The sequence below is a fragment of the Spermophilus citellus genome, assembly GCF_964194105.1.
Source record: "Spermophilus citellus genome assembly, chromosome: 16".
Taxonomy (NCBI): Eukaryota; Metazoa; Chordata; class Mammalia; order Rodentia; family Sciuridae; genus Spermophilus; species Spermophilus citellus.
In genome coordinates this window covers 41,781,648-41,797,977 of record NC_138196.1, presented here as the reverse complement: position 1 = coordinate 41,797,977, position 16,330 = coordinate 41,781,648, and the positions used below count along the sequence as shown (strand labels likewise).

The 16,330-nt window shown below is 40.8% G+C and overlaps 1 protein-coding gene across 1 annotated transcript in view; it reads right to left on the bottom strand.

Moving 5' to 3' along the window:
* The window catches only part of LOC308635307 (prolow-density lipoprotein receptor-related protein 1-like), a gene marked incomplete at its 3' end in the record, with an annotated part of 46,198 nt that overhangs the window by 22,928 nt on the left and 6,940 nt on the right, over positions 1-16,330 (bottom strand). The window contains exons 5-13 of the mRNA XM_081269659.1: positions 16,139-16,252; positions 14,437-14,556; positions 12,191-12,316; positions 11,463-11,666; positions 10,049-10,217; positions 9,415-9,583; positions 7,842-8,067; positions 7,017-7,142; positions 5,311-5,535 (exon numbers count right to left, since the gene is read on the bottom strand). Of these exons, the coding sequence (XP_081125785.1) occupies positions 5,311-5,535; positions 7,017-7,142; positions 7,842-8,067; positions 9,415-9,583; positions 10,049-10,217; positions 11,463-11,666; positions 12,191-12,316; positions 14,437-14,556; positions 16,139-16,252 (1,479 nt within the window). The remainder of the gene's footprint in view (positions 1-5,310; positions 5,536-7,016; positions 7,143-7,841; positions 8,068-9,414; positions 9,584-10,048; positions 10,218-11,462; positions 11,667-12,190; positions 12,317-14,436; positions 14,557-16,138; positions 16,253-16,330) is intronic.

Here is a 16,330-nt window from a genome sequence, read left to right as displayed (position 1 = left end):
GCTCTGGTTCCAGCACCTTGTCACATGAGTTCCTTTGATCCCTGTAGCCACCTGGCAAGGGAGGCATTCATTATACTTTTGTAGGTTTGATGTCCAAGCGGCAAAGCCTACATTTAAATGCAGGTCTGCGACTTGAGATGCACATTCTTTCCTCCTCAGAGGTTAATATGAAAATCAGTCCACTGCATGTCAAGTCCACAGAACTGAAACTGCTAGAGGAAAGCAGAGATTGTGACACCCCTACAGTGGTATGGAAGGTCACTGATGGAGTGCATGGACAATGAGGAAATTTACAACTAGAAGGCACAGTTATGCTAGGGACCAAGTCTACAAAAGCCACAAAATGTCTGCTTTTAGATGTGAAGAGCTGAGTTAGGCACTAGCCTGCAAAGCACTCTCACTACTCCTTCCCACACCCACCATAGTGTTATCCAACCGGGACTCAGCTAGGTATTTAGCTATGCCAGGATGCCACTAGCATACAGTGTGAGAGCAATATCAGGCTAGCAAGTCAGATCGCTTCATTCAAAACCCTGTTCCATTTTGGTGGTGTGCACCTGTAATCCCAATGATTCAGGAGGCTGAGACAGGAGGATTCCCAAATTTAAAGCCAGCCTCAATAAGTTAGTGAGGCCCTATCTTAAAATAAAAACATAAATAAAAGTACTACTAAGCTCAATGGCAAAGCTTTCCTGGGTTCAATCCCTAGTACCAAAACCAAAAACATACTGTTCTTTCACATGATGTCAGTTAACTTCTATGCCTTGGTTTCCTTAAATGTGTAATAGGGTGTTTTTGGTAGGGGTGTTATGATAATTAGGGTTAAAACAAATCAAATCGAAAGGTTAGGATAGTGTCTGTCATTTTACAGAAGGTAACAAAGCTGATTTGCACAAGCTTACAATAGCCAATTATTAAATGTTTAAAAATCCTTTAAGCTGATTATTCAATATTAACAATTAAATGAATTGTACTGATTTATTGAAAGCAACAACTACTCATTACTTTCTAACTGTTCTCCTACAGTTCACTATTATAAGCTGAGTATCCAAATTTTATCCAAAATGCTTAGGACCAAATGTTTTGGATTTTGGAATACTTTCTTACAATGATGAGGTACTTTGGGGATGGGACCCTAGTCTCCAAACACAGAATTCATTGATGTTTCATGTACGCCTTACACATGTAGCCTAAAAGGTAATTCTTATACAGTATTTTTGGTGCATCTGAACTTTGACGACAACTCACCACAAATGCCAGGCATAATAAAATCAAGAATCAACCAATGGGATGATATCAAACTAAAAACTTCTTCACAGCAAAGCAAACAAGAATATGAAGAGAGAGCCTACAGAACAGGAGAAAATCTTTGCCACCTGCACCTCAGAGCATTAATCTCTAGGATATATAAAGGACTCAAAAAAGAACACCAAACAAACAGATAACCCAATCAATAAACAGGCAAAGGAAATGAACAGCCACTTCACAGAAGAAGAAATACGACCAGTCAACAAAAATGCAAATTAAAACTACACTGAGATTTCATCTCACTCCAATCATAATGGCAGCTATCAAGAATACAAGTAACAATAAATGTTGGTGAGGATGTGGGGGAAAAGGTATACTCATACACTGACAGTGGGGCTGCAAATTGGTGCAACCATGCTGGAAAGTAGTATGGAGTTCCTCAGAAAACTTGGAATGGAACCATCATTTTGACCCAGCTATCCCACTCCTCAGTTTAACCCAAAGGACTTAAAATCAGCATAATACAGTGACACAGTCACATCAATGTTTATAGCAGCTAATTCAGGATGACTTAGCTATGAAACCAACCTAGGTGCCCTTCAACAGGTGAATGGATAAAGAAAATGTATACATATACACTAGGGAACATTACTTAACCAGAAAGAAGAATGAAATTGTGGCACTTGCCAGTGAATGGAAAGGAACTGAAGACTGTCATGCTAAGTGAAATAAAGCCAGTCCCCAAAAACCAAAGGCCAAATGTTCTAGTAGGTGGATGTTAACACACAATAAGGGGTGGGGAGGGAAGAATAAAAGATCATTGGATTAGACAAAGGGGAATGAAGGGAAAGAAGAAAGGATGGGAACAGGAAAAACATAATGAATCAGAAATAACTTTCCTATGTTCATATATGAATACACAACCAGTGAAACTCCACATCATGCACAACCACAAGAATGAGATCCTAATGAGAATAAATTATATATGTATAATATGTCAAAATACCTTCTACTGTCATGTATATTTAAAAAGAATAAATTTAAAAATTATTTTCAACTGACAGACCAGCCATGGAAGTTTCCATTTATTCCATTTTGTGAGAACTCAACAACTTTCACATTTTATCACATTCTGGATTTTAGATCTTTGGATTGGGGCCACTCAACTTGTATCTATTCTCTTGTATGTTTATGTCAATTGTACCCATATGGTGGAGATACTAAATAAAGGTTTGCTCACACATCTCTTCCCAACTCCACATTTAATAATGTGTCACATTGTAGCTTGAAATCTGCCATCGTGGGAGTATTTACATGGTGAAAATTGTAAATACTACAAACCAGGGCTTGACTGTTTTCCATTCCCTGGTCTACAAAACAAAATTTAAAAATTTTAAAAAATAAAAACAATTGCCCTTGGGCCAAGTCGGCCTCCTTGGTTGGTTTTGTAGATACAAGTTTTAGTGGAATGTTGCTGATCATTCACACTCTGTCTATGACTACTTCAGTGCTATAACAAGAGAGAGCCCATTAAACCTAAAATGTGTACAATCTGGCCTTCTTACACAAAACGTTTGCCAGATCCTAGTCTAAATCTAAGAAAGTAATAAAATGTAAATGATTATAAGATTCATCTTGCATGTGTCATATCTATAGCCATTAAACTTTAAATACCCCCCAAAGTTAAGGAAACATTTTTTCTAGTATTTGAAATTTATTATTCAATTCAGCAAAGAAGTCATTTATGTCACCGGATGAACTGATTCCATGTCTTTATCACTTCACTATGGAAACAGAAGCATCAAACTCCGTTCAAGTTGAAACTACACTCCTTCAAAAATATCATTGACTAATCAGATAGTAGCAAGCATTTATTCAAAGATTATTAAAACTTAGTTGAATTGTAACTAACAGAATTGCTTTTGATCCAAGACTTTACCGTAAAAAAAGCATTCTGTGAAAATCAGTCAAAATAACCACGAAAAAAGTTTACAATAAAGAAATCGTGTGTTTTTTAACATTTGTAGGTTGATATCCTTTACATCAGTAAGTTTTATTTTAAACATATGTAAGTATATATGTGCACTTGTCCTTGAAGAGCTGGGGGTTATCATTTTCAGCACACCCCTGGGTATCACAGGAAGAACTCCAATGTTAACCACCAGAGAAGAAGACCAACAGGCGAGGCATGAGGGTGGGCTACGGGGCAGAAGAGGGAAGCCAGAACGCAAAGGGCCGATGGGCTGTAGGTCATTCCTAGTACTGGGCCTTAGTGGGGGAGCATTTCTTGACTATTCCTCACATTGTCATAGGGAGGAACTTACACATCTGAGTTCTCCCCATAACCACGAAGTTACTCTGCCTGCAAAAGGAGAAATGACTTAAGGTTGACAAATCAGTAAGAACAGACTGGCCATCCTAGATGTAATGCTGTCTTCCCTTTGTTGGGTTCTATTGTATCCAGAGAATATTGACTTCTCTTCTGGAATCATAGACTCAAACTTGGCCCTCTGTAGATTCTGTTGAGAGCCCAATTATCAGGGTCAGTGAATTTCTTTTGAGCCATGCTACACTACTTCGTGTATGTGTGTGTGTGTGTGTGTGTGTGTGTGTGTGTGTGTGTGTGTGTTGCTGGGAATTGAACCCAGCACACTGTGAATGGTAGGCAAGTGATCTGTCACTAAGCTATATTCCCTGGCTCCTATAGACAGGTACTGTATTTCTAAAACAGAATCTTTGAACTTTTTTTTTTTTTTTAACCAAGGATCAAACCTAAGGGAGCTTCAGCCCCTGAGCCACATCCCCAGGCCCCCAGCCATTTTTTATTTTTAAATTTTGAGACAGGGTCTTATTAATATAATTTGGATCTTGAATGTCACCCAAAGACCCATTTATTAAAGGCTTGGTCTTGAGTTTGTGGTGCTATTGAGAGTTGGTGGAACCTTTAAGAGGTGGGGCCTAGTAAGAGGACTTTAGGTCAGTCAGGGTGTGTCTGGATGTGAATCATGGATCCCCAGCCTCTTTCTTTTGCTCTCTTTTGTTGCTTGGTCACAAGGAGAACAGTTTTTCTCCACCATGCACTCCCTACCATTGCCATCCATCATCCCCACCAGAGGCCTAAAAGCAATGAATCTGCCTGAATGGGACTTCTAAATCCATGATCCAAAAGAAATCCTTCCTCTTTTCTTTATTTAATTTTTTTTCTTTGTAAGTTGATTATCTCAGGTGTTGTTTACAGTAACAAAAGATTATTACAGACACAAGGACTCAGCACTTGACATTAGAAACCCCTCAAACGAAATTGTTACTCTCTTGTAAACCCTGAACATCACTGGGGAGCTGCTGCCAGTAATTGTGGTCACCCAACAGTGCTCTCTGATAAGGTATACTGCCCCAAAGGATGACTCTGAGATATGTATTTCAATACAGCACCTCTTGCATTAAAGCCTGTCCTTAGCACTTGGCAGAGACCCAAGGGACAGATATTCTGAAATCTAGTTCTAATCACAGAACTCAAGTCTCAGTTCTCCCTTATAAAGTAGATGTTTACACGGAACTTGGGGATGGGCTGTGGCATTTAGGAGTGTGGGAGGGGGAAGAAAGTATATATACCATATTAAGAAAATATCTTGCTAGTTCACTCTGAGATCTGCATTGCAAATTACTTCTAAATTAGTATAAGAAAAATCTGCAATGCAAAAATTGAAGAATGAAAGGTCCATTTCTATCCTCCCCTGATTTAAGGCCAGAAATGTAAAAATTTAAAAACCTTATTACTACAGCTCTAGGATTCCCTGAGTCATAGTAGCTTTCTGACAATCTGCACATAGCTCCTAAGAGCAAGAATAAATCAGATATAGTTAACACTTCAATAAGTAAAGAGTTGGTCTTCACCTTCTGGTGCTATTGAGAGGTGATAAAACTTTCAAGAAGTGGAGATTTTCCACTGGCATGAAGATTTATTTAAATCAGTACTTGATAAGATTTTTTTTTTTGGTCCTAGTTATTTGAGAAGCAAAAAATAAAAGCAGAGAGGAAAACAAGATGCCCTCCCCAACTTACCAGTACGCTGTGTCCAGATCTCTAGCTTTTGTCCAGAATACCCAGTTGAGTAGACTAGATGTCCCTGAGCATTCGTCCAATAGATGAGGTTCCTTTTCCAGTCAATATCCAATAAATAGATGTTCCCAGAATGTTCTTCAACTAGAGTTCTCTCTATGGCAGATCCCATAGAGCCAACTTTCAACAAGTACAGACGTTTGCCAGAAGAAAACACAAGTTTTAACTCTATGAAAGAAAAAGAGATTTGCTATTTGACCATTTGTCAGGTGAGCCCAGGGTCTCTTCTGCAGCAGTGCCCCCAACTCAAGCTGAGGTACCGATGTCTGCTTCTGAAGCACATATCCAACATGTGTACCGTAGCTTCTACAGAAGAAGGTCATTTGGGCAAATGGCAGTGTTGCTCAGTGTGCCCAAGACACTGGGTCTTCTGTGGGAAAACTTGGGAAAATTGTGAGAATGAAGGCAGGAGTACTTCTCTGCTTCATTTAATGATCTCTCACTACTAAAGGATTTTAAACACTGTGTTACTCAGGTAATTGAGTATAACAGTATATAATGTATAAGGCTTCAAATGAAATTCAGGCTGATGAGTTTGCCACTACAGCTTATTACACATGATGTCTTTCAGAGCTGTCCCTGTAACAGCATTTTTTAAACTTAGTTAGAATAAATAAATAAAATAAAACTTATGTAATTTATGTAATTTATCCTTAAAACTTCAATATTCTTTAGGGAAAAAAACAGAGTAAATTGGATAGAGAAGTTCAATGGATTTTATGTCACCTTTAATATTTTGAAGAGGAAACAGCAACCTGGAGAACTTATGTTGACAATGTTTAAGTAAAACAATAATGCGGTAGAGACTACTTATAAACATGAGTCAGAAATGGAATTGTCATAAGATTATCAAGGATTTCTTAGATCACCTCTTTTGCAAGTTTTCATGTAAAGCTTGATTTAAAGCTTATCAAATCTAATTGTCCAACAACAGATGGAAAAATAAATGAAATATGGTACGTACACACACTGGAATATCATCCAACTTTTAGAAAGAATGTACACTTGCTACACTGTGAATGAAACACTTATAGTAACTAGTGAAAGATGGCAGACCCAAAAGATAAATATACCGTAATTTCACTTAATGTGATACCTAAAATAGGCAAATTCATACAGACAGAAAACAGAATGGTAGTTGAAAGGAACTGTTAGGGAGAGGAGAATGGGGACATCTAGTGGGTTAAGGGTTTTCAGTTCAGGAAGATGAAGTAGTTCTGGAGGTGGACGGTGGTGATGGTTGTACTTCATGCCACTTAGAAATGGCTAAAATGCTAAGTTCTCTATTCTGGATATTTTTTAGCACAATCGAAAGGAAAAAAAATGAATCAAGTTGTTTTGATAACAAAGTAGTCATCAAAGAAGGTTGTCAAGGACAAAAGCAACTGATAAATCAGTACTTGATAAGACTTTTTTTTTTTTTTTGGTCCTAGTTATTTGAGAAGCAAAAAATAAAAGCAGAGAGGAAAACAAGATGCCCTCCCCAACTTACCAGTACGCTGTGTCCAGATCTCTAGCTTTTGTCCAGAATACCCAGTTGAGTATTGGAAGAAATACTCAATTCCATTGAGAAATGGAAGCTACCTTATTTCCAGGCTACCATGGAGGATGCCTCCTTAAGCTGAGCCCAAGTTACCCAATGTACTTACCACTGCATGTGCCAGAAGGTGAAAGAAACATTCCTTCAGGACAAACACACTTATAGCCCTTGGGGTGGACAGGAGACAGAAGGCATAAGTGGCTGCAGGCGCCTGGAGCACAAGCTGGGTGTCTGCCTGCTGTAAAACAGGAACCCGAGAGATGGTTTCAGATGTCCTCATCCACACTAGATCAAAACTTAATAAGGAAGAACAGTTAAGCCACTTTTGTCTTAAGAGGAACTCAGATATACTAGTTACCTTAGAATTGGGTGTGCTGACCTTTGAACTCCACTGATCTCTTGATGGTCTTTCAGATAGTGACAGTCACTTATCTATCTGAGGCTGGGACCTGAGGCTTCCACCAGGCAACATGACTGTCTGCCTTGCTTACTGCCAGACTCCCTGAGTGGCCTAGGTTCTACTTTGGCTAGCTTCTCAGATCCATTTAAGAAGCATTCTCTCAGTTGACTTTTCCTATTATCAGGTTATCAGGATTTATACAATTTTCTGTTTTATTCAAAGACCTGTGAGTAAGCCATCCCAGCCCTCTGTGAACAACTTATTATCCTTTTTTTCTACATTTCATGTCTTTAAAAATCTAGCTAATGCTTTGGACAGGCACAGGACACATACTTGGACTGACTTCCCCAATAGATAACTGGTGTTTGGTTCATCTTCCTGAGAAGTCCTATGTAAGGAAGTCTGGAAGGACACCCAGAACATTTCCCTGCCTCCAAATACTGAGTTCCAACAACCACCATCTAGCACTATTAGGTGGTTTCACTCTTATGCATTCTGATTCCTCAGCATTTCTACAGCAAGCCATTTACTTACCCTTAGGCTGCTGGGACTTGTGGAGGACCAAGAAAGCAGATACGGAGGCATCCAGTAACACCTCTCTCTCCTTTGGGCTGCGGGGTGAGGTATGAAACAGCCGTGTCTTATTTGCCCAGAAGAAAGAGTTCTCAAAGACAGCTAGTCCTACTGGGTTTTCATCTTCCAGGAAGATCTCAGGAAAGGTGTACCTCCCGCTTCCGTCCACTTTCACTGTCTCTATGGACTAGAGGAAGCATTAGAATCTCATGAGAACATGGTAGCATTACCAGTGCTGACAATGTTAGTGTCACCAGTTTTTTGGACACTGATTAAACATGCCTAGGTAACATCAGCTTGACAGAGAAGAGATCGTTGAAGGATTCATGGAGAATAATGCCAGTCAGCAGACTGGATTGCTTCTTCTTGTACAAACTGGGGCCACAGTAACAAACACTTCGGCCTCCAGTGAAATTTTTAACCCAGTTTCCAGAGAACTTCCAGTTCCCCAGGGGCATTGGAGAGGGGGTTCCACTTTGCCCCAAGCCAGAGCTTATTGTCCAAACTGACACTGTACCAAACTCTTTCAACTCTACTGTGTGCTGCCTTCTGAGTAGGAATCCTCTCTCTTTTCAGCGAGGGCCATGCATGGGAAGCCATCCGTGAAATACATGAGGACCTTCTCTTGGCGTGGTAGCCAGGGACAGATAGGCCTGGCATTGGGAACTTTCCGTGGCTCTTTCATGGCAATAGGTTGCCCAATGCACATGACCTTCCCTCCGCTCTGCTGGGAAGGTTTCTAATAGTAACTCCGGGATGGGTGTAACCCATTGGGAGCTGAACAGCCCACCTTTAACCTTCTTTGGAGAACATTCCATGGAAGGCCTTTGATGTCTCCCGATATAAATAAAGCAGGCGCAGGCTGCATTTTGCCGGAACCTCGATCCGTCTAATTGGCTTGCCCATCCTGCCCCTGCTTTTGAAACTACTTTCTGTGTTCTGGTGGGGGAGGGGGGTTAGCCATTCTATTTTTTCCTAGCTTTTATTTCTCAGCCAGCCCATTCCACTGAGGGGAACCCCATTTCCACCACCTGTGTGGGACGTGGGCAGGAGCCATGGGAGCACAAAGAGGCACCATAATTAACCAAAATCACAGGTAGGAAATAATAGGACTAAAAACTTGACTGGTCTTTTAGTTTGGCATTTCTAAAACTGGGAAACTATGAACTGCAATATAGAAAGTACTAGAAATCTAAGTATGAAACACAAGTGAACTGTATGCTTTCAAGGATGTAGTCAGCAATCCTAAAAGATCCTGTGTGCTGGCTACAGCATAGAACAGGACCAGTGCTTCCAGAAAATTCCAATAGCATTTGACTATAGAGTTGAAGAAAATTACCTCTATCCCCCAAGTCATGTTGATATAGTCTTTTCCACCCAAAGGTGCTGTGCATCTGGCTCTTCTCAGTTTTTGTGGCTAGAAGGTACTTCATAGAGTTGATGCAAGACTTAAAGAGAATTTTGTACTTACCTGTGGAGTCAAACCAAGTTCCCATCAAAAGTTTACCTTTCTCTCTGGACCTAAGTATGGTACCTTTTTGTGTTCACTGATCCAGTAGAGCCTGCCAGTCACATGGTCCAGCGTCAGTCCTAAAGGCTCCTCTGTGGTTAGGACAGTGAGCACCTTCCTGTCAGAGCCATCCATGCCTGCAGACTCAACAGCCCTCACGCCTGTCCCACCTAGATTCACCCAGTACAAGTACCTGCGAACAGGGGTGCATGGTGTTAGGGCCCCTTCACTTGCACACATGCGTACTTAACTCTATACAGCCTGGCTCGCATAGCTTTCTTTAATATTTATTTATTTATTTATTTTTTAGTTCTCAGCGGACACAACATCTTTGTTGGTATGTGGTGCTGAGGATCGAACCCGGGCTGCACGCATGCCAGGCGAGCACGCTACCACTTGAGCCACATCCCCAGCCCTCGCATAGCTTTCTTGTACTGGTCTCTCATCATTCTACTGCTGATGATGCTGGAGATTTCTGCCCCAAACTCACTGGACTTTGAAAACTTTGGCTCCATAAAATTCAATTTAGGATTCAAAATTAGGAATTGGGAGGAGCCAATGAAATCCAAGTTGAAAAAGACTGACATGTTCCCTTATTAACTTAAATATCCCAAGTCATCATTGATTTAGAATATACTTCCAAAGAAACACTACTTACTTCTTTTCAGGAAACACAACCAGCTGCTCTGGCACAAGATCCTTTTCCAAAATTTTCACGTAGCCTCTGCCATCACTTAAGCCAGCACAGATGACCCTTGCAAAGCTGCTAGCCCAATACAACTGTCCTGTGGACCAGTCCAAGGAGATGCTATTCACCGCTGTGAGCTCTGGGGACAGAGGAGACAGCTTTATGTTCCTACATTCTACACCTGTCTTACCTTGCAGACACTTGGACACACGTTACTATGTTTTCTGATTTTGAATTATACAGTGAGGCAAATAGATGGCAAGGATCAAGGGCCAGGGATGAGCCAAGGTGCTTCCAACATGCAGGGGTGGCAGGGAAGGAGGAGGACCAGAGCAGAAGCTTAACTAAGAAATCCGAGAGCCTGTAAGTGACCTCAGTTTAGGCAAAAGTTCTTGCACAAGTGTCAGGCAAGTTGTTACAAATGCTACCTCTGAATTGCTCCCAGACCATTTCTGTATCCCTAGCATTACACCAAGCCCTCTTCACATGCATTGTCTAATTTAATTCCCAAACTTACCCAGTGAGGCAAGTAGTAGCACCCTCATCTTATGGAAAGCAATCAAAGGAGTTAAGAACTTGCCCAAGGTGACATACCTAGTGATGGGGCCCCGAGACTAACTGTGGCCTGAGGCAACATTCCAATTCATGTTGCAAGTTACATTCTATGATGCTCCTATGGACTTAAACCACAGCAGCCTTATCTGAAACCAGACTATTATATATTATATGCTTCACAACAGGTGTCTCGCAGGTGGTGGTACAGATGGATACGCATACTTCTTACACTAGGGGGTAGGGCTACAGTTTAGATCTGGGATGTCCCTCAAAGGCCCATGTGTTAAAGGCTTGGTCCCCAGCCTGTGGCACTGTTGGAAGGCAATGGAAACAGGTAAGAGGTGGGCACTAGTGGGAGGTTTAAGTCATGGAGCATAACCTTGAGGGGATAGTGGGATGCTAGTCTTTTCTCATCTCCCTTTACTTCCTGGTACCATGAGGTAAAAGTTTCCCCCACCACCCACGTACTCTCACTATATAATGAGTCACCTCAGATCCAAAAGCAATGGGACCAATTAACCATAGACTGAAATCTCCAAAAGTGGAAACCATAATAAAACTTTCCTCTTTTTAAACTAATTATCTCAGGTATTTTGTTACAATAATGCAAAGTTAACTAACACAAGTAGCTTTAAGAAGTTAAGGCTCTTAATGCCAAAAAGTATACCTGGGGGCTGGATCTGTAGCTCAGTGGCAGAGAGCTTGCCTCCTTTGTGTGAGGCACTGGGTTCAATCCTTAGCACCATATAAAAAAATAAACAAATAAAATAAAGGCATTCTGTCCATCTACAACTACAAAAAAATTTTTTTTTTAAATATATATATATACCTGGGTAAAGGGGAACAGAGTTTGGTTTCCCAAGGACAAACACATTTAGGACTTCATCTACCCAGAAATATGTGCTTCTCTCAAGGTCATATGCAATAGAAATGGGCCTTGATTTTACAGGTATCAGAGTCTCATAGTTGCCTGTTCTTCGATCCAGGAAACCAAGCTCTTGATCTCTTGCTATAAGAATTTTAATACCATCATCTGCGAACAAAAGACAATAGAGGTGAAGCTTTTTGCCTCACACATTTCCCTTTAAAGATTTATCCCATCTCTCATGCCCCAAATCTACCTATTCCTAAACTCTGGACTAAGTATTTAGAGATCTAGTGGGTGCTCCCTCCCTCCTCTGAACTCTAATACATTGAAACTAACCTTGAGAACTTCACTGCCTTATTGGATTTCAGGTTCAGTTCCTCTTCTCTTCTCCTAGAAGAACTGTCCAAGTCTGGTATATAGTAGTCAAATGTAACTGAGTGTTTTATCTCTAAAGAACTGGGCAAGTCAAGACTATGTGTTGGGTCTGTAGAATACTCCACAGTAGACTGTGGAGTAACCAAGTTAGTTAATACAATTGACACTCAGGTTGGGGAATGAATGTTATAATGGTAGCTCCTTTATGGAAATAATGGAGTCATCTCTAGTACTAGACTCTATGTCACTTTCCTCTGCAATTACTGCTAGGAATAGCACAGGAGCTAGGCTTTGCTTCTGGTATTGAAACTCACCTGTAACTCGACATTCAGTCCCATTGTTGAGTTGGTAACCTTGAATACAGTCACAGGAGTAAGAGCCTGGTGTATTGTGACATAGCTGGCCACAAGGACTGAACACCATAGAGCATTCATCTATATCTGATGACAGAGGGTCATAAGTTAGAGGCAATCCAGGAACAAGCTCTGCAGTATTTTTGCCCTTTGGAGCCAGTTTCCATATGCTACCTGGATGGGCATTTTATGGAAATCATTGTTCCAGGCTCTGGAATAGTCCGAGCAGGCCACCAATGAATTCCCACTCACATTAATACAATTTAGGAGAAATTTCAACATTGGGACCGCAGACGTTTGACTACAGAATACTGTTATCCTAGCAATGTTCCTGAGGTACCATTTGAGAATGACAAGTGTTACATCCTAGAGTTCACTGCTAGCACCATGGGAAATGCTTAAGCCTCACAGGTCTAACTGGCGAAATTTAGTTATGGTGCAATAGTATCTCAACACCTAATGGCTGGGACTCATTAGAGCTGAAGTCACAAAATCAGGAGAGATTCATTTCTTTATTTTGTAAGCAAGAAGGAAAATGGTTCCTTAGCAGAATTGATGGGAAAACATTATTCCTCCAAACCCACAGGGTCCCAAAGTAGAATAATGCTTTCCCATCATGCCCAGAAGAATAAGCAACAGTCAGGCTCAGGGGTCCAGCCAAGTCCTATAGTGGGTTGGAAACCCAAGAAGGGTGCTCCAGGGGTCGGGGATGGGGGCACAAAACCCAGACACTTCTAAGAGCCATGACCAGATGCTGATTTCATATTTCTAATGATGAATCAATACATTAAATTATCTCCTGAATTAGTAAATTGAATTTAATGATTAAATTTTAACATTAATAAATTGAAAATCTAATAGATTGATAACAATCATGAATGAATCGCTAATACAAAAGCCTTTGTACTCTCTAAAAAATACTATTTGATACTAATAAACCAGTCTTTTCTCTTGTAGCCTTCCCAAGTGGGTAGAGCTACAGGCAGGTACAGCCATGGAGAGAGGGCACTATTGAGTAGGGATCATTGACCAGGTTTAGGGTGGAAGGGTTGATTAACCCCTCAGGCCAGAGCACCAAAACAATAGATCCTCTACCATTCCAATCACATTTTATCCTAAAGCGTTATCTTTATTTTTGTAGACAAGTGCTATAGGATAATAGTCATAATCTTTTAAATTATTACTGAATAATGAAGGTATATGAAATTTATTTTAGCCATTGTGACACCATAATCCCATTTACAAAGAGGAGAAATGAGTCTCCTCCAGTGACTTGGAGAAGGTCAGCCAGCAGGAACAAGCAAGGGTAAACATACAATGGGCTCGAATTCCAGATTCTGTCCTGCCACTCATGATATGGACCTTAAACATGACTGTAAAATGACAAGCATATTTATTCTGTGACAGAAATCCTCTAAGCTCCACAGGGAAAGAACACTAAGTTTAACACTTTCTTGTTTGGCAACAGTTGCCCTGCAATTCCCACAGAAGAGGATGTTAACAAGCACTGGCAAGACCGTGGAGAAACTGGAGCCCCGTGCACTACTGGTGCAAATGTTAAGTGGTGCATCCACTGTGGAAAAACAGTTTGATGACTCCTCAAAAAATCAAACAAGTATACATGATCCAGTTATAGTCCACTCTCTGGTATATACCCAGCAAATGGAATTATCACACAGATATTTGTGTATCACATTCATACCATTATTCTTTGCAACAGTCAAAAGGAAGAAACAACTACTGGTGAATATCCACCAGTAGATGGATACCGTATGTAGTATATGTGTATTCAGCCTTAAAAAGGACAGATATCCTGATGCATGCTATTGACATATGTTATAACATGAATGAACCCTGAAGTCATTATGCTCCACGGGATAAGACAAACACAAAAGCACGATTACTATGATTCTCCCTACGAGAGGTGTCTAGAATGGACAAATTAGGTATCTAGAATGGACAAGTTAGTTACCAGGGAATAGTGGGAGGGGAGTTGTTGTTTAGCGGGGATGGTTTCTACTGGGGATGATAAGTAGCTCCGGAAATCCGAGATGGTAATGGTTGCACAACATGGTGCACATATACAACGGCATATGTTTGAAAATCACATGGTACATTTAAGAATAGTTAAAATGGCAAAATTTACATTAAATGCATTTTACTGCATTAAAAGATGTTCTAAAAAGTTGAGTCAAACCAGTTCTGACCTCCACAGCTCTGCCCGTCAGGCTGCAACCTCCATCCTGCCCTGCAGGAACACCGGACACCCCAGTGTGTGTCACTGCACTGGCCTTCACAGCCACCATTCACCACAGAGCAGTTTTTACCTGGTGGAGACAGGAAGTAGTTCAAACAGTTGAATGCTGAGCCAATATTTATAAACTGTGTTGTGCACATACCTTGTAGGCCTGGGTGAGCCAGTGATGACCAGTTGTGACTGACCTTTGATCTGCCCTCTGACCCTGCCCTCTGGCCTAGGAACATGGAGCCTCCGGGGAGGAGTGTGGAAGAGCGAAACAGGAATCCCAGGAGCCAGGGAGCAGGAATTTCTTTCCAGGCCAACAGTGTGAATGATTTCAAGTGCTGGTGTTATTTATTATTCTTGCTCAGGGAACCAGAGACCTCTTACCTATGATTTTTTTTTGGAATTCAGGAGTCCGTGAGACCCCTACCTCAGGAAGTGATATATACTGGCTTATGGATCCTATTGAATTATCATCCATGTACAACCAGAAGCCTATACTTTGTCCCATTGTTTATGCTTTTAGCACCTTTTAAAATTTATTGGTTCTTTTTAGTTATACATGATAGTAGAACTCATTTTGATGCAATTATGCAAGCATGGATTAGATCTCATTCTAGTTAGGACCCCATTCTCGTAGATGTACATTTTGGTGGGATCCGCTGTGACGTTTTCATATATGTGATAGGAAAATCATGTCAGATCCATTCCATTTTCCTGTTCCTATTCTCCCTCCTTTCCCTCCGTTATCCGTTGTCTAATCTACTGAACTTCTCCCCAGCCTGAAACATCTCTAAACCATTTTCCTTTAGTACAAAATTTCTTTGGCAGCATTTTACAGTACTAAAGAGGTTTTGTCATATATATGTAAGACCATATTTGGGGAGTAACTAGGAGACAGATGACAAAAAGACTTGGAGAGAGACTCCCACATTCTCCTTTCCCTGGGAACCTGAACCACAGTGATTCTTGTGGTGAGAACCAGGACTTGTTCTCAAGTCAAAGCTGCTTCTCAGTAGCCACAGGAGTCCAGTCTCCATTAAATCCTTAGAGAATTTTATGTTTTTGTCATAAACAAAATGATCTGGTTCTCAATCAGCATGACATGTGTCAAATGGTTAACCTGTCTTCTACTGGTTTGTCATTTTCTTTGTACTCAATTTGCAAAGTTGATTTGAGTCTTAAAAAATCCCTAAGCATAAAAAAACTGGACTAGTTGATTATATACAAATAGTTGTGTGCCCTGGGGTCTTCCAGGGAGGGATCCTTGTAGCAGAAACTCTGCATCAGTCTGGTTTGAGAACACCGCTATAGATATTTAAGCCTAAATTGAATGTGTGGGCCTTGTTCTCATAACAAAGCTACAGACATTCAAAGACATAATCTTGGCTTTCTACCAGAATTTCAAAAGCAATACAGTTAGAAGTGTTTAGCTAAAGCTACAAAATGAGAATTAGCCCTCAAAGTTTGATAGCTTAGATAATATATGCTCACACTTGAAAGACCAAAGCCAGGGGCTATGACTGATAAAAGGATCCATCCTTGATATGTGTGAGATTTAGTCCAAGCAGCCTCTCAAAGAGTAGGCCTCCATGGTAACTATTGCAGGTCCGCTGTTTAAGCCTATTTCCCACCTCCTACCTTAAGCTAAGCAACTGGTTTCTTACCACATGTGGTGGGTTCATCGGTGCCATCTGCACAGTCTGCTTCCCCATCACACATCAGAGATTCTGGGATGCATCTCCCTTCATCACATCCAACCAGGCCTTCTGGACAGGAAGCTGTGTAGGAAGTGAAACATATTTTTTTCATTGATATAGGGAATGGTAGAAACAGACAATTCTTTCATGGGTAAAGGG